The sequence below is a fragment of the Protopterus annectens genome, chromosome 6.part0 (genome assembly GCF_019279795.1).
Source record: "Protopterus annectens isolate FY-2018-M chromosome 6.part0, PAN1.0, whole genome shotgun sequence".
Taxonomy (NCBI): domain Eukaryota; kingdom Metazoa; phylum Chordata; order Ceratodontiformes; family Protopteridae; genus Protopterus; species Protopterus annectens.
This window is the reverse complement of record NC_056737.1, coordinates 1,833,702,347-1,833,725,471: the sequence shown is the minus strand read 5'-3', so window position 1 is coordinate 1,833,725,471 and position 23,125 is coordinate 1,833,702,347. Positions and strand designations below refer to the sequence as shown.

Here is a 23,125-nt window from a genome sequence, read left to right as displayed (position 1 = left end):
GGATGATATAACATTGTTTATGTTTCTGAATAGAATAAAAAGTATTAAAAGGGAGGAAAATGTTAGAAAAATATGTATTTGTACATGTATAAAGTGCTAGTTTAAAAGCAAATAGTATATAATGCATTTTATTCTATTTACAATATGGCAATAAGAATGATTTTACATGTAATTGCTTGAAGCTTTGGAGCTGCAGTGTATTTGAACTCTGACCCTGGCAGTAGCCAGCTCAGCAAGCTTATGTTTTTCACTAATGATTATCTGCTGGGTCAGGAAATTAAATGTATAAGGCATTGAAAATCTTCTTCCTTCCTCTGGGATAATTGGCCTTGTGAATGTTACCAAGATAAGACACAGCTGCTGAAGTAATGTTGCAAGAAGAACAAAGAAGTGTATTACAACACTGAACCAACTATTGTATTCGAACAGGCCTGAAACCTTGAAGGACTAACATTTACAGAAAGACATTATAACTAACCAGGTGCTTTGCAAGGCTGTATTATTCCCATGGGAAAACTTTTTAAAATGTATAACATCAGCTTTTCTTATGAATAGAATATTGTAGACTATAGTGATGTAGGTGCCCTGTGACTAACCATGTCAGTAAGGTGGGCACAGCTTGAATGTAAGACTATATAAAATTGTGTACTTCCTGCATCATGTCAGACAAAACTCTGTACTTTTATGTTTTTTTGCCTCCTGGTGTACACTAGTAAACTTTTGCATCTGAGCCTCCTGTGTTGTTATCATTGTTATTTTTATTTAACAGTTGTTTACGACAGGGTGTGGACATTTATTTATGTTGTTCCTAGCATTGCTCTTTCAAAGCTCAGACTCATTCTCTCTGTTAGCATGAAAACTCTGAAGGGCTTGGCACCCAAACTTGTCTTTTAATCAGCTCAGGTTGAGCTGACTGATGGTTTGAGTGCATAGAAAGTGCCCTGAAGCACCATACAGCTAAGGCTTCTTAAAGCACTAATCATTTGAATATTTACTTTTATGGTAAGTTTACATACACAAATGTACTCTCTCCTACAGCTACCAAATTGCAGTAAGCTATGAAGAGAACTACAGCTAGACTTATATGGGAAGTAAAGTAAGTAGCAATTACTGACAAAGTTTGTATGAATGGGTTACAGAAAGGTGATACCAGAATTTGGGATGCAGGCATTCTAGAAAACTGGACTGAAAAGTGTTCACCCCATCAGAAAAAAATATAAATGTATTTTGTTTTTATTAATATGGTGCTCATGTTCCACATTCTTCGATTTGTTGGATCAAATGGACTGAGGATAGTTTTCTATACATTACAGATTTCTGGGACTTTGACAGGGCTGGCACTAAACCTTTAGAAGAGTTGCAAGTGAGTTACAAAAATATAAGAAGTTACCTTGGCATTGTTTACAACTTTTGTCCTTACTGTCCAAACATGTGAAAGTCTTACAGGTAAATAGGTGGTTTTATAAATAACTGGATTTGTTAGATGCTAAAATTCTCAAAAATAATCCCCTCTACCATTAAGTTAAAAGTACTTTACCAAAACTTGGTGGCAGTGAAACCTTTGATGCCTAAAGAAATGAAAGGTAGGTAATCTTTTTCTTTTAACAAGTAGATCCAAAAGGTAGGCAATGAAATATTGAATACTAATCATACCTCAGTTCCTCCAGGGATATCATAACAGAGACAGCTAAATGGACATTATGAATCCCTCTATTACAGAAAAATGAGGTAACTTTTGTCTTTGGGGGATTATTTTTTCACAATGTAAATTAATAGGTACTGAATTTTTATGGATAAGGTAAATGGTCACCAGTTTTCTATGTATTATATTCAAAACATGGAAATTCATGCCAAATGAGTGGAAAGATGAAATAGACAAATATAGTTGGAAATTTAGCGAACGGCCAAACTGGAAAGCTAATATAATGGATCTTAATGAGTGCTGGAATGTTTTCACTTTTAGTCCACACAACAATGACCTAATTTTAAACCATGTTCATTTTCTTGGTTTGGCATTATGCATTATATGAAACAGGGGCTGTGGATGGATGGATGTTCTCCTTCTTTTTGTTCTGTACATTATCTTTAAAAAAAGGCAAAATTTTTATTGTTAAAAAAGAAGAGATTTAGGGATAAGTATATGAGATGGGAAGAGAGAGACATTTAGTTCTGATCTCCCTGATGTCCTCCTAGAATTCAAGTGCCACCCCTGGAAACAGAAAAAACATCTTGCCACTAACTGGTTCCTGTAGAAGGCAATTAAGGAGTCAGGAGAGTTGTTTTCTGCTTTGTGGCTGACAATACTAATATTGCCATGTGAACATTAAAGGCTCTGGCATTTAAGTTCACAAACTAAATGGAATGGTTTATTCTTAGCACCCTCCTTATGTTGGTGCACTGGGAGTTCACACAAAACACATTTTATACTGATCCTTTGCATCCTACTAAAGTTACACCAAGGCAAATAAAACTGCACACCCATAACAATTATCAGTTTGACCTTCTTTTTTCATTTCCTGAAGGAGCTTCTTTACTTCTGGACAAAACAAGAGGTGTCCCTTGAATAGGAAATCTAAAAAAATGTACTATATTTGGCCACTCTAGCCACCCCTACAATGACATCAGACTCCATTCGGACCATGAGGTCACTAAGGGTCGAATGTTGTTGTCTAGGTCACAAACTTTTCTGTCAGTTGACCATCAGGCATCTGTCCTGCAGCATATTTTAATTCATCACCATGTCCCTTTGAAAGTACATTGGATGCATCACGTAGCTCAGTGCCCTTAAGACCAATCTAGTGCATGTTAACACCTTCTTCCCAAAGCTGCCCACTGCCCAAGATTCTTTATCACAGAGGTGAACAATGAGACTCTAAGCAGTGGGATCGTTTCTTAGGGCTACTGTACACACCATTACATGATGTATGGAGCTTGTGCCCAAACTAATTACCTTTGGGATGTTAGAAAATCAACAGAGAAAACTTAACATGCTTTTTGCAGTCATCTTTGTGGTGATGAAATAGGCTCTGTGGAACAGTTGTCTTTTTGTTGTATCGGTTATAACATCTCACTAAGCCTGGCGTCATGAGCAGGTGATGGAGGCAGTCTGCAATATTTTTGTCCTCTTCAGTCTCAGTAGCCAAATCCACTCTTGTTTTTATATGCCAAGACTAAGACAAGCACTTTTGGGGAAGGTTTTGTGTCACATAACTTTGCAGGTCTCTTTAAAACCTGAGATTCAATTAGTTGGACGATGCTTATCTGAGAGGGGTAAGACAGCTGCCTGGAGAAATGTCTTGCTATCTGAAATACTTCCTTCAAAATCCTGGTGCTGTAGAAACTATCATCATTAAGAGGGATGATATTGTAATGGGCGTCAGTGGAAAAGATTCTAACTGCCTCTTTTACTTCAGGTTTCTGTGCTTTGTCTTCCCATTTTTGGACTGTATTTATGATGATGTTGTTAGTTTGCTTTTTCTGGCTTAGTAACAGTCATTGTAATCTGTGTGTCACACTATGAGCTAAATGGACTGTTTCATATGGTTAACTGACTGACTTTCAGTACCAAAGGCCTTATTTTGAAGAAAGACATATAAAGCAGTACAGGTCCTATCCAATAAGAAAAGTAGTCTTTTATTTTACTTAAGTACATGGTTAGTTTTGTGGTTTGGATTACATTATTACAGGGATGTGCAGTTCATGCTGCATTATTATGTTCTGGTTTTCAGCTAACTTACTACAGTCTCTTGTGGAATTTCATGGTGAGAAGACTGAAGATTATAGTGACTTAAAAGAACAACTATTTGTTATAGTCTTGTTGTAACTGTGGTTAAACAGCAGAACGGATCCTTTAAATGTTTGACTTAATGCTGCAAAGTTTCAATCAGAAATTTTCAAGTAAATCAAAGATACCAATAGGTATGTTTTGAGGCCCCAAACTACAGTATGCAATACAGTAGGGCCATTCTATCTGTTATTTCTCCTCTGTATAAATCCTGTGAGAAGTAGATTACCCACGTTATGCTTTAAATGAGCTACTGTAGCTGCATTTACAATATTTACATTACAGCCGAGGACATGAGATCTTCATCGGTCAACTTCCATAAAGACAAAGTCCAAAATCCCCTTTCTCCATAGCACAAGTCCAACCTATTTTTGAAAAACATCAGACTTTCTTGCTCGTTTAACAGCAGGTAACCTCTTCCACCTTTTTGCCACCCTTTCCTGAAAATAATTCCTACCCAATTTTTGTCAGTCTTTCAAGATCAACTAAGGTATGAATTATCTTAATATACTTATTACGCCTAATAAAATTATCCACAAAGTTTAAAGGAAAACTGCACCTTAGAACTAAAAAAAATCTGTTTTTTCTCTTTTTTTCCTGACCTATTTAAACACCTCAAAATCACTCTAAGTGCTTTCTTTGTAATTTTAGCCTGTTTTCCACAACATGGCTACCAATGGGGCTTGATGTATCAATGTGATCTTGTTAAAAATGCTGATGTTACAGTTTTGGAATTATAACACTAATCACGGGAGTAATTTCACAATAGATTCCCTTTCTTCAAGCTTCCCATATATTTTCAGCAATAAAAATGTAATACTCATAGAGTCTACATACTCATGTCTGACTGCTATAACAACTTTTCATAGTGAATTTCTCAGTATCCATGTTTTAAACACAAAATATGCAGGTTATGATCCACGACCCGATCATAATCCTCCATATAAGGAACTGTCAGATGCTGCTATTACAAAACTAGAGTACCCAGCTCCCCTGTTATGGGATACATGGGTTATGCTGACATAACTTTGCCTGAAACAGGATTTGATGAATTTGTTTAGTCAAATCTCTTTTAGCCACACATTACTGCTTGAGATTTGCTTGAGGTTGTTGAGACTACTAAAATACAGATGTAGGGAACTTCTTCCCTTACCTCCAAGGTTGCGTGATCCTGGAATTAGTATGTTTAGAGATTTGGAGATATAACCCCTGATATAAGCTGTACAGAGCCTTTTGTTTGAGTTCATTGTCAAAAACTTTTGCTGTTGTGTCTTTTTATGTTGTAATTGTCTGTCATTTAAGCATTGGTTACGAAATGTTCTCATACTTTTACTGTAAATGTGCTTTGTTAAGCTGAATTTTTGTTATAACTTGATCTTTAGTAAACAGGAACTGCTTACTAATTTCAAATATAAAATAAATAAACTGAAAATGAAAGTCAGTATATATAAGTTCTGTGGCACACGCGATAAATAAATAGCATACTATGAACCTATATTTTAATATGTTGACTTTAGCTTTAAGACGTTTTCTGCTGAGATCACAGTAATTTCAATTGGTTAGTATGAAACCCTTATTATAGTTAAGCATTCCATAATGTGTGTCATGCTGCAGAGCCTATATAGCTACTAAACAGCAGCAATGCAGGAATGATGTCATGTGCTTAACATACATTTATCAACAGATGAGCAAGGCATAGAGAAAATATAAGCAGCTCTTCCCAGAGAAATTAAAAAAATAACCATTTAGCAATATAATATAAAAATAAAGGAGAATACCCTTGAAAAAAATCTACAGTTCTCTCTTATTAACAAACTGTTATAAAATGCACTTGTTTTTAACATTACTTTGGTGGCAAACCTCTTAAGATGCAAGTCTGCCAATGAAACTACTACAGTGCTGATCGTCTAGTATATGCACGTCTTATAAAAACACACAGCTATACTTTATTCTATATGTAGCATAAAATGGAATAACTTATCAATTAAAAAAAGAATCTGTGCTGAAAATGAAAAAAATGATACTGATGTTGCCTTACCTTATATGTCCAATGAGTTCTATCAGCTTGTGACTGAAAAAATAAGCTGTAAGTTCTGACACATGACTCAGTACAGAGCAGACACCAAACAAAGTGGTTGTGCCATTCAAGTCTTCAAGGTGCCAAAAGAGAAAGGTAAACACAAAGCCATAACCAAATCCCATAAACCAAGCCACAAAGAGCACAGAGCTGTATCGTATGGTGCAAATTATCCTGATTAAGTCTCGATATTGAAACTGCCGCGACTGGTCACCAGTCCTAGTCTGACCAGTATGTCCATTCCTAACAGATGCTTCAGAAGAATTCTCATCCACCCGAGGAATTTCAATGTCTTCCCTCTTTGTTTCATCAGTTACAGGGTGATTATAGGTGAAACTGAACTGGGTCGCTACAATCAATGCCACTGCCATTAGCACACCATACACAATGAATGCAATTCGGTAGTTCTTATAATCAGGAGGTTTACAGCCATGGCCTTGAAACACGACATCAACATGTGTATGATCAATTCCTATGCCAACTGACAGCATGGCAATACCCCAGCCTAGGGAACCCCACATTCGCTGTAGACCATAGCGATCCCTGTGCTTTCCAAGATACTGAAGGGTGACAGTGTCAACAATCGTTACAGCAGGTGCACTAAAAAATTCCCCAATTATAATCACCAGCAGGATGAGAAGAAAGATAGTTTCCACTTCAGAATGATCATAAATAAACACAAAGTCATTTGGATTTAGTGTTGTGGTTGTTATGGTGGTCATAGTGGTAAGTGTTGTAATTGGGGTAAAATTGGTCGGTGCACCTACAGCTGTTGAATTCTCAGCACTTCGAGCAGCTCTCTTCAATACAACAGGCCTGCTGGCCCTTATTTGGTAAGGCAAATGTAAACTCATGTTAGAGTGAAGGGGGAGATCTCCTTCCATTGGAAGTGCTTCATAGCCAAATAAGTCTCTTTTCTTAACCTGATTATTTTGTGTCCCATTATACAAGCTGTTGAGAGATACATTTGAAGTGACTTGTGGGGGACTAGTTGCCAATCCAGTTCCATTGGTAGGTGGGACAGGAGGTGGCTTCTTTGGTACACAACGTAGTTCTGCAGGTCGAACAAATCCAATCCCCAGGTTAAACAGAATCCAACACAAAACAGAAAACAGGAGGACAGCTTTTCCTTTTCTAAAGCGGTCTGCAACCACTCCCCAGAAAGGAGCACTGCAGAATTCAATGAAATATCTGATACCAACTAAAAGCCCACTCTGACTTGGCAACATGCCCAGCTGTTTGTAATATACTGGTAGTAATGGATATAGTGACCCATAGGCAGAATAGAAAAAAAAGTAGAAGATCTTTGAAATAATGAGATCATCATTGATTCCTATGCAGCGCCTATCAAACCAGTCTGGTTGTTCAGCTGTAGATGGAGTCGTCGCCAAATCAGAAGCTTGTCCAGGACTCTCGGGTGGCTGTTCTTGGGACAATGTGTTAAATGGCTCAGCAAGTACATATTTCCTTTTCTGATCTTCTTCATCATCGGACAATATTGCAACTCTGTCATCACTTGCCATAATTTGCTGCAGTATGTGTGCAGTAAATTATGAACTAGTAACGTTTGCAGCCCTATGAAGAAAAACAGTAGTCCGTTAGATACAAAGGCTAAAATGTTAGCTACAGTATATCTCAGCCATAAAACTATTTGCTAAATAAAGACAAAGGGCATCTCTGACAAAAAACTGTGAATGCTTGTGGATTTAATTTATAAAAGTGCTAAGCTTAACATTAAAACCTGAATGTGAAAGATAAGAAACAGTTTCAATATGGGACAGTAATATAACCTTCACTTAAGTGAAACAGAAATGTTATCACCTTTTTTCACCACTTTTACATTAACTAATTATCATAGCCTTGAATCTGATTTTTTAAAATGCCATTTTAAGAAAAAGTTACTACCAAGTACCATAAGTAATGAAATCCTTAGTGCTAAGATTAGAAACTATTCAGTAAAATACATTATGTGTTGAAGAAAAGTAAAAAAAGACATGCATTTACAATTCTAGTTAAGACACGCTGTTTGCCACTTTGTCAGCTTACTGCAAACTACATAAAACACTATTCATTCATTCTTTGATGCCTGTTTTATCCTATTCAGTGTCGCAGGACAGCTAGACCATGCCATGGCATGCAACAAATGTAAAGGAAAAAAAAATAAACCTGGACAGGACTTCAGTCCATTGAAAGACATACAAAGACTCACAACATAGCACACAAGCTTATGGGCACTTTAGAGGACTTTCAATTCAAGTATTGACATGCTCTTGGAAGGTGGGAAGAAATGAGACAACCAAATTATTGAAAATAGCTACAGTTACAATAAAGCTTCTGATGTCAGGCACAAACGCAATACTTTGTTCTAGTAAGAAAATGCAAGACATTTAAACATTTTAAAGTATTCTTTCTAGTAGATGGAAGCTATGCACTTCAGGCATTCGTGAGACTGGTGTTTGAATGTGTCCATATCAAACCAATTTTTCACACAAATCAAATCACTAACAGCAGTATTCGTTGTTAATACTGCTCAGTACAGTTTGATTACTATGCAGTCAGCAATGCAGACTGTTACTAATCCATATAGTCTGATTTCATTTCAGCCATGAGTTCCAAAAATATACAAGTATATAATATTTAGCTTAAACACCCTTTCCTTTCAGGAAATTAATCCTAAAAAATGAACCTCTCTGGACAGAGAGTTATGGTCCTGACAAAAAGTAGAACTATGCATACTCAGGACGATGAATTCCATATAGTCTTACAAGCCAGTAAGCCATATTTGAGTATAACTAAAAACCACATGTGGAAGTGAGAGGGGAGTCACCATCTGACGGACAATTTTTCTGTGATAGATAAGTTGGATACCAACTTTATCAGTAAACTGCCACCACAACATAAAATGAAACTAGCAAAAGGAAAAAAATGGCAGGGTGATAGGCAAATGTGGTACTACAGGCCCTCAATTAAGCCTTAGATTCTTATGCATATACCCTGACAAGTATGCAAGTCCACACACATGTACATACACACACACACACACACACACACACACACACACACACACACTCTTTACCGAAAAAAAAAGATATAATTAATGTACCAGTCACAGATCATTTCACACTATGAAAAAAATGGAATCTATTTCAGTAGCGCAGATCACACAGCATTTGGCAAATGATGATGCATTACGGCTTTTAAACATAACTCCATACACTTAACTAGTCTATCTGTCCATATATCCTTCTTGAATCATGTCACATCACCTACTCACATGCCCTCCTCACAAACTGTCACCCTGCCATTTTAACTACCCACATACCCTCCTAACATCTCATCATTCCATCATTCTATCTGCCCATATACTCTCCTTTACATCCCTTCACTCCACCATTCTACCTACCAACATATTCTCCTTATATCCTGCCACTTCGCCATGCTACCTACCCATATACCCTTCCTTATATCCCATCATTCCACCATCCTAAGTATCCACATACCCTCCTTACATCTCATCACTCCATTATTCTACCTACCCATATATCCCCCTTACCTCCCATCACTCCACCATTCTATTTACCGATGTACCCTACTTACATCCTGTTACTCCACCATTTCAACCATCTACATACCCTTCTCACATCCCTCCAACATTCAACCTACCTAATACAAACAGTTCAAGTGAAATACAACCTAACCACATACCCCCCTTACATCCAGTCATTCCAGCATTCTATCTACCCACATATCCCTCCTTACATTCCATCACTCCAGCATTCTACCTACCCACATACCCCATTATATCCCATCACTCCACTACTCTACCTACCCGCATACCCCCCTTGCATTCTGTCACCCCACCATTCTACCTACTCACATAGTCCCTTACAACCTGTCACTCCACCATTCTACCTACCCACATATCCCCCTATTTTACCTATCCACATACTGTCCCTTACATCTCGTCACTCTATCATTCATCTGACCCACATACCCTTCTTATAGCCTTCCATCTCAGTCAACAACCCACTTCCACAGTGATGAACATTTATCTCCCATATTTTTTTTTTTTTTTTACAAAACAAGAAACATTTTACTGAATCATCACTTATGACACGGGCAATCACTTGTTTATATAAATGAAAACAAACTATTTTGACATATTTTCAAATTTTATACATAACATATAATCCTCTATACAGTCACTGTCAATTGAACATTATACATCTCATTTAGTTCCTGCCTTCCCTTAAACCTCATTCCTCCTTCAAAACATTATTCTGCATGTATTCTTCCCGCAGTTCCCAGTTTGTTCTATGTAATTTGCTCCTACCGTTTTTTAAAGTTCCCACTTCCAGTTGTTTTATCTCTGTCACTATATTCACTATTTCTAGTATGGTTGGGTTAGACTTTGATTATTTATCTCCCATACTTAATATAGCATCTCACTGATACTACTGCAACAACACGCTCATTTATAGCTACTCCCAACCTGAAAATATGGCTATAATGAAAACAAACTGTCAGTATAGCTTGGAATATTGGGGCTACAAGCTGCTAATATGCTTTATTGTGTAGTCTTGGGCTAAATTTTCTCAATTTTCACTTGTAAATTGTGTGATTCAACAAGTCACTTAATGTGATACCCCTGAGTCACCTCTGTAAAGGGACAATTGTTCCCCATGGACTTACCAGGTCAACAAGAAAAGAAAAGAAGTGGTTAAGAGGCCATAAGTAATCCCTTATACTTATGATGTGTTTGGTCTGTGAATTGGATCATACATGCGTGCATCAGGAGCGTGACGCCTGGACAAGGAGACAAAATGCAGAGGTGGAAGGATGGGTGAAAGGGTAATGCTATTTCCATGCAATTAGTGCTGACAAATGAACCATAGTTACTGCATTAACAACATTTAACAAAGCTTATTATTTATTTATTTTTGCAAAGGCTTTCTGTACTTTTTTCAGAGTACAGGTAACTATTCTCAGTATGCGTTGAATATCTGTGTTATTCTCCACAGCATGCAGGCCACATGAAAGCGTGTCCCAAACCACATATGAACAACTGAAGTCGTTATCCTCTAACATCATAGTGCCCCATATGACATAGACTTGTACATGTAAGGGTCCCCAAAAAACTTACACCTTATACTCTCTGTACTGTTTTCTTTGTTAAGAATCTATCTATGCAAGGCTGGTGCATAATACAGTTCTGCACAAGTCACAAAGGAGACAATGTGCACAGTGGTAAGAAAAAAGGCAAAGGTGCATCTTCAGGCCACTAGGGAAACAAAGGGTATTCATCCAGGCCTCTGCAGTACAGTTTATGATTCTCCAAAGTACCATATATTTACGTGTCTATGACCACTGTTGAAAGTAACAGAAACCCAAAGTTTCTTTCCCGATATTGCAATAATGTTGGTCAGCACAACATAGCTTAGCAACTATATTACCATTATTAGCACAGCAATCAGACACAGAGCTTTATTTTTCTAATGGCATCACCCAGTGTGCACTACAGGTCATGCTAGGACACTGCCTCAACCACAATTGGCCCACCCACCACAGGATGAAATCATTAAGCTCTGCCAATGGGAGTGGTCAGTACAGTTGATCTCATCCACTACCATATATGTGAATAGGCTGACCTCTGTGGGCAATGGGATGGATTTTTTTTTACTTAATTGCTATTTCTATGACCATAGAGGGCAACAATACCACAGCCCTCTGAATGTTTATTCTACAGCAAGCAGCATACACTTATTGTCTGTTGCTTAAATATTAAGTACCTGTAATCTGTCCATGTTCACCAGGCAATGCTGCCATGCCAATTAGACACACTAGGAAAACAGTACTATGTGGATGACAGGGATGGAGTACAGACATCACTCACATCAATAGAGCCTGTTCACAACTGACAGCAGTAGGGATGCTTTTGCACCTCTATGACTGGTGTGCTATTCGGTTTTGTGAATTATGCACCTCCATGTTGGCAGTGTACCCAAACAGAGCGTAGCCCATTAATTGTACTGCTCACTACATTAATGAATTTGGGGACCCACTGCTATCCTACAGGCGGGCTGTGTGTTATAAAAAACACCATAGCAAGGAAGATGCTAGGTATCACAGCAAAGGATGTAGAAATATAAACTAGCTGGCAAATAAGGATTGCCTAATACATCTAGTTGGCTTGTTGTCATACCTAACAGATAAGCATCAATCCCTAACTTACTAGCAGCTGACTTTCTCCTGTATTCATTAAGTTTGACTATTGGGTCCTCATTCTGCTTCAGGGATCTTACTCTGATGTTTAAAGCTAAATATGTTCATAGGTTCATAAATAAACACCAGGCTATCAGTCTGCAGACCTTTACACTCTTAACCAATAACCAGAGGTCAGAATCAAGTCCTGGATCTTATATGTGAGAGGTTATGACCTCAACCATTATGCCAACATTCCTCACTTAAGTCAAAGTCTTTTGAGCCAGAACTGAACCAGCGACCTGAGGATGCCTTTGGAAATTACTGCAGTCCTCCACTCTACCAGTTGAGCTACCGAAGCATTGTATCTTCATCTCATCAGCACTTAAGGTTTGGCAATTTTATTTGTTTGTTACTGAGTTACTGATTATTTGTTTGAGCTCTTGTAACAAAGTCTGTGCATGTCCTATCAGCAAGCATTCAGTAACGTTTTAGGACTTGGCCTTTATCAGTTCACTTCTCCTCTATATAATCTAATGGCACATAAACTTTGACTTTATCCAAATTCTGCTGTTTGGTCCTCGATGTCTAAGATGTTGTTAATATTCTCACTGGTCTACAGTGCATCTTACTACTGTATTTAATTATGCATTTCTGATTTTATAATTTCTTTATTACCTCTGCTTTGCAGGTACTGTCATGGGCCATAACAACCTATTAGTCAGCCTCTTCTTGCCTTATGGAATGTACCCAGGAATCCTTTTTTACCAGTTGGGAGTATGGGATAGTTAAGCGGGACATGTTCTCCTCCTTAAATGTCTAAGAAGGTACTGCACTGCAATGACAGGTCCATGTAACATCTGGAGTCATTTTAGCCTTGCTCTGGCCTGTCATTTATAATGCAGACCTAGCTATATGACAGTTTGTTCCTATTCTGTAGGCTACCATGTGCCTCTAGGTTCTCCGTTATTCAGCTGTTATGGTCAAAATCAGATTGGATCAGGAAGGTACAACATTTCATTGCTTATCCTTTCTAGTGACACTCATTTAAGCTAGCTGTGGATAAAGGAGTTTTAAATAAGTTATGTCATTCCTTAAGAAATATGCTACATGAAGTCCGTAAGCAATATGCAAAATATCACAAGCAATATACAAAATGTCGAAAGTGTTAATAATTCGTGCTAGCTGACATCTCATCCCACAGGACTGTGGCAATATGTCAATATCAATATCAGTTACTAATTCAATGAATCTTCTCATTAAATGTTCACAGAAGTGGTCATTTAATAGAACCGACATTCTAATCTTCAAAATGTTCAAAGCTTAGTCAATCCATCAGCCATCTGAATATCACAGTATCTAATGCTTCCTTGTTCTCTGAGTATTTATGCACTTTTTTGTAGGCTAAATTGTATTTTACTTTCAGTTGTAAAGCATGATTCTAATGAATATTTGGCTGCAAGTTTCCTTAAAACTAATACTGAGAAAAATTCCATCTCATGTACCATTGACAGAAACTGAGAATCACAAAAACAGATTTTTTTTGCAGCGGGACAAGGCATCCCACAATACCCCTAGATCCCTAAATATATTAACTCAGATTTATTTAATTTGCTTGTTTTCCAGGGTAGAGCAGTGATCTCCACAGACATTTTTCACACTCATACCAAGTCTCACCTCCAAGATTCAACATCTTTGGTGGTATATTCCTTGACCTCATTCAATTAAATAGCCTTGTTTAAATGAAACTAAGAAACTGAAAAAACTAGCTGGGCAATTCCAGTTTCATCAGAACAAAGTTCAGCAATCTACAGGAAACCACTTCTGCTTTTACCGTTGATGGTTTCATCTTATATATTTATCTACATGACTTGTAGTTCAGGTTGTAGCTGCAAAAGACCTTTATGAACAGCTGATTTACCCAGTAAAAAACTAAATAAATTGAGAAGTAAAACAGCTCACAGACTAGCCGCTCTTTAAAATGTGAACAATTGTAACATCACAAAATCATGATTATAGAGATATCTAAGTGTTAATAGCGTTGTGAAATGTGTTGTTAACTCATACCACATTATGGACAAGTCACTATAAAGGGTAAATAATCTGAAAGCCACCACATTTCATATATTTATATAACTTTTGGAAAACACTAATTTTTGCTGTGTTACATTCTGCCGAAACTGGAAATGCTTATTATGTTAAATAAAGGCTGTGTAGTGTCTGCTAGTTTTCCATGGCTTCTGTTTTGTCACAGAAAGTCTGCTGCATTGCAATTACTGTGTCTGAGCTCAGGTGACTTGGACTGAAGAGGAAAGATGTTTTTACAAATCAACCTCTTTGCTCTAGGTTTGTAGGACACTGGAGTTAGTGCATTTAGAGACTGAGGTTGTGGGAGCTCTGTCCACATAATTTGGGGAGGGCATCCTCACTGAAAAAAATGCTATGTGTTGTTTCATATTGTGTGTTATAATGGTTTTTAGCCATTGCTAGCAATGTTGAATCTCATAAAAAGTACATTCTGATATTTCGTTATGAATCAAAAATTTTCAGACAATCTACTTGGTAGAAGTTTTCAAGTTTCATCACTGTGAACCGCAATGGCAAAGATCAAAACTGCAGTTCCCTGCTGACTTATACTCCTGACTTAAAATGCCTTACTCTCCTGTATGTCCACTGCCATAATGTTTCCAAACAAGCTGCTTTACACAACTGGTACGAGTCTCTGTGAGCCTGTCAAGTTTTCATGATAGATTCAGTTACCACTATGGAACAATTAATTTTTGTACTCAGTTTTCCAGAAGACTACAAATAGACAAGATCAAAAGTACAAGACTGCTAAAATCTAAAGTGAAATAGATCTAATAAGACATGTAAATGTGCTTAGTATCCATTTAATTCACCTGAGAAACGGATTCAGAGAAGTAGAGCAGTCAGCTAAGTTAATTAATTGTTTGGCTCCGTTTTTTTTTCCATCTTCAAAGTAAAATATATTTATATTCATTTTCAAAATGAGCAATGACAACACATTAAAGACATCCAATTTAAGATGGTAGGAGTTAAAAACAAATTTTGAAAAAATCTTAGAAGTTCATTTTGTACTTAATACTGAACATGCAACAACTATAACATACGATCTGCATTAATAAAAAATTAAATGCGATGTTCTGTTGCATCCAAATCTAAAGTTAAAAAAAAATCTTAACTAGAAAGCTGATCTGGAAACTAAAAAAACAAAAACATTTCTCCAAAAGAAACACAGATTTTTTAAAAAGGTTTAGCACTTTCACTCAAATAAGAACACATGAATTTCATCAGAACAATTTCAATACAACTCAAATTATGATTTAAATAATATTCTGGCCCTGATTCCAAAAGACTTGCACTCAGTGTAAGTGAAAACTTAGACTGAGAGTAGGTGTTTGGTATCTGATCCCCGTAGTAAGTCTATTTACAGCCAGGCCTTACACAGAAGAGCAAGTCTTTTGGAATCAAGGCAGACTTACACTGAGAGAAACTTTTTTTGGAATTTGGCCATCTAGCTAAAAAACTGACTTAACAACCTATCACAGCTTATACAATACTAATAAGTATAAAAGCATTAAAAAATTATTTTCTTGCAGATAAAAAGTGTAAAACACATTTTACATTAACATGGTCATTCAAGCCTGGAAAATTACAAACTAATATTACTGTGTGCGATTTTAACTCTTTCACTTCCAATAACTTATTTGTATCAGTAATAAAAATGCTGATGTTACATCAGCATTAAAAATGTAACATCCCCTGTCCAATTCATCAAAGAAAAAACATTACATTATAATTCGTACAATGAATACCATGCTTTGATAAATTATTGTTAACATCTCCCTTACGAATGGCATATACCATAACATAACAGCTCACTAAAGGATGAAGAATCAACAAATAATCAGCTGAAGAAGTAACAGCTATGACTTTACCAAGCTAGTGAACTGCTTTTCAAAACTTTTTTCAACGGATATATCTTTAATATTGTAACACAGTGGCTAAGAAGCTAGAACTGGCAATACCTTGTAACGCAGTGCATTCAGTAGTAACGCAGAATTTGAAGTGAAAGCCATGACAAGATTATGATTTTCTTTAAATGTATCTGCATTTTGCTGCAGCATTACCATATAAGTCGCTTTTGTGCAATTCTGTTTTACTGCAGTTTGCCAGATTACCATGACTTGTAAGCTAGCAGTAAAAGCCATTCCTTTTTGTTTTTAATTTTTTCCTTCTATACAGAACATCTATGGAGTTAGTACATGAAAGTTCAGGGGCACAATGGTACAGTAGTGGTTGAACCCACTCAAAAAACTTTTTTTCTATATTTATACATTTTTTAACTTAAACCTCTCAAAGGCTAAAATGTAAGATTCATTCTTAGATGTTCTCAATGGAACATAGGAAAAGCTTTCTTTTAGCTATGTACCGATCATATACGCTTAAACAGCTTCTTGCAAAGTCGTTTTTTTATTTAAGTGAGCTCTTGAACGTACAAATTCCCACAGTTTTATGGATAAAGGGACCTAAAGAAAGAAATAAGATCAGCATTGTGGTTACCACAGTGAATACAAAAATAGAATAATGTGGGCAAATAAGATGCTTATTTAGCAGGAGTCAAATAAGCATTAAAGGAAATCATAAACCAAGTGCAACACAACTTTTTTAAAATGAATAAATTATAATGCAAATGCCCACAACTAATTCCAATTACCTCTCACTTTTACAGAAGGATCATTATTGGCCCTCTATGAAGAGGAAATGGGATAGTCACTGTAATTAATTTTCAAAAATAATGTGTAAAGTCAGTTTAGAAGGTAATAAAGTTTCAGACTCATAAGTTGAAAAGATTTGTTTTTATCAAAAGTTTAAGGATGAGAGTACTTCTGAAGAGTAGCCCAAACAATATTATTAACTGAGGTGTAATCTCTGGGAAGTTGACAATTATTGCAAAGGCATATCAAAAATCAAATATGTTCAAATAAAAGTATGGAATCATTAATATTTGAAGAAGAATGGAGTAATACCCAATAATCATTTTTTCCCAAATTAAATGGTAGATTTTCCAACAAGAAATTGACAAACCAAAACAATAACCTGTATGTCATGTTCTTTTAGCAAGTTTTAAAATCACATAAAGTGCAATACACTTCTCGATTTCTTTCGTACATTGCAAATGCCTTTTATTTTTCTGTCATAATGATAGGATATTACTACCTAGTTAACAATAACTACTATGGTTTGACGTTCTTTGCCTTTTATTATATGAAGGGTACGCATGAGACCACACTTTGCAACACAGTGTTTCAATTCCATGCACTGTAAGATTTTTTTTCTTAAAAGATATCTGCAGTGGATATCCAAGGTTGTTTATTAACAGTTGTTAGCTTGGAAACTCAAAACCTTCTGCACATTTTCTAAATCCTTAAAACATCAAATGGTTCAAACTAAGCAAAAAATAGAAGATGGCACGAATGAAAAAACACCACTTTTAATGTGAGCGCTTTCATACAAAACAATGACATGTACTTCTTCAGACAAAGAAATCTCTATCCAATTCCCTTAAATAGTCAAGTTAATTGTTATATTGAAGTCAATCAACCTTCTTAACCAGTTTTAAAGTAGTATATATCCATTTACAAATAAGACTATGTTCTTCTTCTTTCGGCTTTTCCCGGCTATGTTACATACACTAAATAAGGCTTCATTCCTAAAACAACTGTCATTATTATAAATTCTTCCATTACTAATAAAATGTATAACCATATATTTTTATACATATTATAAAATAAATAAAATATGTATATATGTGTTAAATATATATATATATTTATATATATATATATATATATATATATATATATATATATATATATATATATATATATATGTGTGTGTGTGTGTGTATACCTGTATACATGTATACATTTATAATGAATGAAAACCTCACTCTTTGAAACCAACTACTAACAATATCCATACTTATCCTTTTACATTCTTCAAACTTGTTAAAAAATATATTAATAAACTAGAACGTAAAATATAAAGCATAAAACAACAGTATCCAATCTAAAATATATATATATATATATATATATATATATATATATATATATATATATGGATAGCCTTCAGATATAAGAATTAAATTGCATCTATCTAAAGCCTTTAGTTTAAGTAAACACTTAATAGAACAGAATTCATTAAGCCCTGGAAATATATGGGGATTGGTACGAAGTTGCCATAAAAGCTCATGCTCTTCAAGCTTTAATTCCCAAGAGCCACCTCTAATATTCTTATTGACCTATTCAATAACAGTAAACTTAAAAGTATGTGTAGGGTGTTTGCTAACATGTCGTGCTAAGGCATTATTGAAGTACTTTTATACATCATTCCCCTTCATAAAGGCGGAAACTCTTATGATTTTTCAAACTACTGACCCATCATCATTCTATACCTCCCCCATCTAAAATAGTGGAGAAGTGTATCTACTTCCAAATCCTGAAATTCCTGAACACACATCAACTCCTGTCCACCACACAACATGGCTTCCGCCCATATCATAGCACAACCACTGCTCTTCTCTCTTTCACTAATCTAGTTAACCAATACAGGAACAACAATAACTTTACATCTGCCATTTTTGGATCTCTCCAAAGCATTTGATATAGTCTCACACCCCATTCTGCTAGATTCTCTAGCCTCACTGTCCTTTGACCATTCTACCATAGCCTGGTTCAGAAACTGCTTATCCAACAGGCAACAATCGGTCCAATGGCAAGGTATACTGTCCCCTCAACTTCCCACCACCATAGGTGTCCCACAAGGCTCAATACTGGGCCCACTACTCTTTTTCTGTCTTCACCAATAATCTACATAGTTCAACTCAGCACGCCATACTTATTCAATATGCAGATGATTCAGCTTTGATCACCCAGGAAAACTTTAACTCTATTGAAAAATGGATTTCTGATATCAAACTCATCCTAAACCCCAATAAAACTAAATTACTACTATTTACCCCTAACAAATCAAAAACTGCTCCCCTCTCCTTCACCATCACCTCTAAAAATGGCACTACCATTTCCCCTTCTGACCATACCAAACTTCTCGGCATTGAAATTGACAATAACCTTCACTTCGATGTCCATATCTCACAAACCATCAAAAAGGTTCACAAAAAAATGGGCACACAATATAGACACAAAAATGTTCTCTCAGACCAAGCAAGACTCACTCTGGCCCAGACTCACTTATTGTCTACACTAATGTATGTAGCACCAATTTTCACCCACATCAGGAAAATAGATCTAGACAAACTAGAGTCATGCTACAATAAGATCACCAAATTTGCTAAAAACACCACCTTCAGAACACATCACTGTGTTGCTCTAAGAGACCTAAATTGGCTAGAACTACCTCAGCTACTTACTTACCACCAGCTAGTCACTGCCTACAATATTCTTAAATACCCTGATAAAACCCCATCACTAACTCAACTACTTTCCCACTACACAGCAAATCGCCCTCTCCAATCTAGTGACAAATCTGTCCTCTGCATCACTAGAGCAAACAATACTGCAGGAAAGCACTACATTCCACTCCGTTGCTAGAAACTGGAATTGCCTTGCCCCTTGCTGACCACTGCCAGCACCACCTCACACTTCAAAAACTCCTTCAAATCACATCTAATGAATACCTGGCTATGTCCCTGTATTACTTAAACTTAAGCATTCCTATCCTACTCCTCCTCCTACCCATTCATCAATTCCAAGTTAGGCACTGTAATTCTTCTATAGGACTACAACTCTAATAGCCATTAGTCCAGCCTGTAAGTAGCTTCTAACCCTGCTATTTGTAACTTCTCTGACTACTGAAAAGTGTCTTGTCTGCTTGTATTTCTACTGTAAATATCTGATAGTTTTCTTGTATAACCTACACGATTGCTGTACTACTCTGTATAAAAATATTTTTCACTTGTTTAACTTGTACTACTCTGTAAAAAATACTTGTTCTCCTGTCTAACAATGTAGAGCTTTTCTCCCTGGGCCTCTGCTGTAAATGGACCTACTCCAGTCGGAACTTCCTGGTTAACACATGTAAAATAAAAGAAAAAGAAAAGAAAAGAAATATTTATGTAAGGTTTCTGCTCAGATTTGTAATACAGAGGAGTCGTTAAATGAAGTTAAAAATATTGAATGGCAGAGTAACTATTATTGAGTTTCTATAGATGTGAATTCCTTGTACACTAATATCAAACACAGATGGGGCCTGGAAGCTATGATGGAAGTTATGGATGAAGGTCCTCGTATATAATTTTTAGTGGGTTTATTGGAATTTTGTCTGACCCACAACTATTTTATGTTTGAAAGAAAGTATTTTTTGCAACTTAAAAGTACAGTAATGGGGGTGCCTTTGCTCCCACTTATGCTGTTCTTTACATGGGACAATTTGAAAAGAAGTTTGTGTATCCAACTTCCTTTTATAAAAATAATGTAGTATTTTATAAGAGTTATATAGATGACTTATGTAGAGGTGAACTAAGGGAATTTGTTGAATTCTTTGAGGTGCGAAACAATAACTATCATGGTTTAAAATGTTCATATGAGGTTATTTATTTATTTTTATTTATTTATTTAACATTTGTTGACCGGGAAAGTCCGACTAGGTTCCACAGATCCTGTTTTCAGCGGAGGCCCGGGGAGAAACGCTCCACAAGCATGTCTTTAGAATGTTGAATGATAAAATTACCTTTTTGAATGTTACACTGTTTGGTAAAGGGACATCTATTGGATATAGACCATACAAAAAGGAGATGACAGTAAATATATTTTTACATGCCACTAGTATGCATCCTGGGCATTTGTTGGACTCCTTACCTTATGGGGAGTTCAAAAGGATCTTTGACCATACTAGTGATAATAGTTTGAAAATGGTGGAACTAGGTCAGGTTGAGATGACATTAAAAAATGGGGTACAGTGAGGAGCAGATTCAATGTGCTAAACAATGCGTACTTAAGGGTATAACACTGAAGGCATATAAAAAAAGAAGAAATTTAGTTGAGAGGTTGGATCCCCCTGTTGACTGAAAAGATATATTTTGTTACCAGGTTTTCACCCTTCTCAGAAAATGTAGTTAATATTGTGTGAAGAGTCTGGTATATAATAACTGAAGATGAAAATTTTGGTCATTTATTTCCAAAGTTTGTTACATTCTCATTTAATAGAAGAAAAAAATTAAAGGAGATTTTAAATTATGAATTTGTGCCCAGAAGTATGATAAGTTTGCCTTGTGGCATGTTTTCATGTGGTCACTGCAGTGTATGTCCTAGGGTTAGGAATTTATCAGACCATAGTATTAATGGCAGGCAGTTTGTTGCTATGCACTCCTTTAATTGAAATTCCACTGGTGTTGTATACATTTTAGGTTGTAATTGCTCCAGGCCTAAATGGTATGTGGGCCAGACGAAGCACAGGGTGAAGGTCCGTATTCATGAACATCTTGGAGATGTCAGAAATCAGAACATTATGAACCCTGTGGCTAAGCATTTTATTGATATACATGGTGGTATTGATTCTGGGCTTTTTTATTGTGTACTTGTCAAACCTTTCTTACCTAGAGGGGGTGACTTTACAGGAAAAGTATTGGAGTTGGAAACTAAGTTAATTTTTAAATATCGGACTCTATTTCCCTTAGGTTTAAATCAGGAAATAAATGTTTAGATGTAAAGTGTTTAGATTTAAGTATATAAGTATTAAAGGTAAAAGTTTGTAAAATATAAAATATTTATAATTATAATGTTTGATACTAGTGTACTGGAAGTTTTTGTTTGCAGGGATTTTGTTGCTGTGTTTCATAATGCTTAATTGTTTAATTACTTACTTGGATTTTGCATCATTATTAATTGTTTAATTGCTGTCTGCTTGTATATACAAAGAGGTTGTGCATTATGTTACTTTGATCCTTGTAGGCAAATTGCTGAGGTACCAGATCGCTGTAACCTTAATAAAGTTGGAGGTGCTGGTGCTGATCCTGTGTGTTTTCGTTGTTTATACAGGTGGGCGTTGGAGGTTGTGTTTTATTTTTTTTTAATGAACTGTTAGATGAAATATAAATGAACTGTTGGATGAAATATAAAAACAGGGTTCAGTAATGGGCATTTTCCCTTTTTGGAATGGGACTGGGAGTCTAAAGCAGCAGCTCAGGAGACACAATCAACTATGGCAAAAAAAAAAAGCTTGTAGAAGAAGCTGGAAATTATTTATGCTGGAAAACTCCTCAGAAAGAGAAAGAGATACCAACAGTGCCAATTTCCCAGAAATACAAGACAGAGCTAAATGTATTTGCTGTACAGTTAATTCAACCTCACAACTTTTGTTTTGTTTGGAAGTACCTTGCATAGTTGTACTTGTGTATAATAACTGCATTGTTTTGTAAAAACTGGGGGTTTCAAATGCATTAATCAATAACAATATATTACAGTGGCATTATGGGCAACTCCAGTTCACGACTCCCCTGTTACAATGTCCCTTTGTTGTCACCTCATCCTCTATCATTCTGTTTTCCTAACACAAAGCCTAGTTTAGCCAAGTCCAGTGTTTTCAGGTCATTAGCACTTAAATGCCACATTTGGTTCTAACTCCTAAATCAAAGCTACAGTTGAAATGAATTATCATCATTCAGCCCTACACTTACGATCTCATGTAATTCCTTATTACATACTTACAATATTATTCATCTTTTTAAAGTTTGTACTATTGTATCCTGTTTGCATATCACTTCTTTTGTGACTGATAATGCCATCTCCCTAATCTCAGGGGAAACAATGTGAAGACAGAAGGGAGTCATGTATTTCAGCCAATCTGCCCCATTTTGAGTAACTACTGATATTTGGACAAAGATCCATGTATCCTGAGCTTCCTATTAAGCACTACTGAACAGATTAACTCCACTGTTGGTGAATAACGCCTCCACAACACTCCATGTTTCCCGCAACTGATCTTCGAATCATACCCTCTGGTGTTAGCACAATTCTTTC

General features: G+C 36.1%; 1 protein-coding gene across 2 annotated transcripts in view; it reads right to left on the bottom strand.

The window, feature by feature from the left end:
- The window catches only part of MFSD6 (major facilitator superfamily domain containing 6), a 790,692-nt gene that overhangs the window by 459,491 nt on the left and 308,076 nt on the right, over nt 1–23,125 (bottom strand). For both annotated transcript variants that reach the window (XM_044075186.1, XM_044075184.1), the window contains exon 2: nt 5,823–7,436. In XM_044075186.1, the coding sequence (XP_043931121.1) occupies nt 5,823–7,384 (1,562 nt within the window). In that variant the 5' untranslated portion in view covers nt 7,385–7,436. The remainder of the gene's footprint in view (nt 1–5,822; nt 7,437–23,125) is intronic.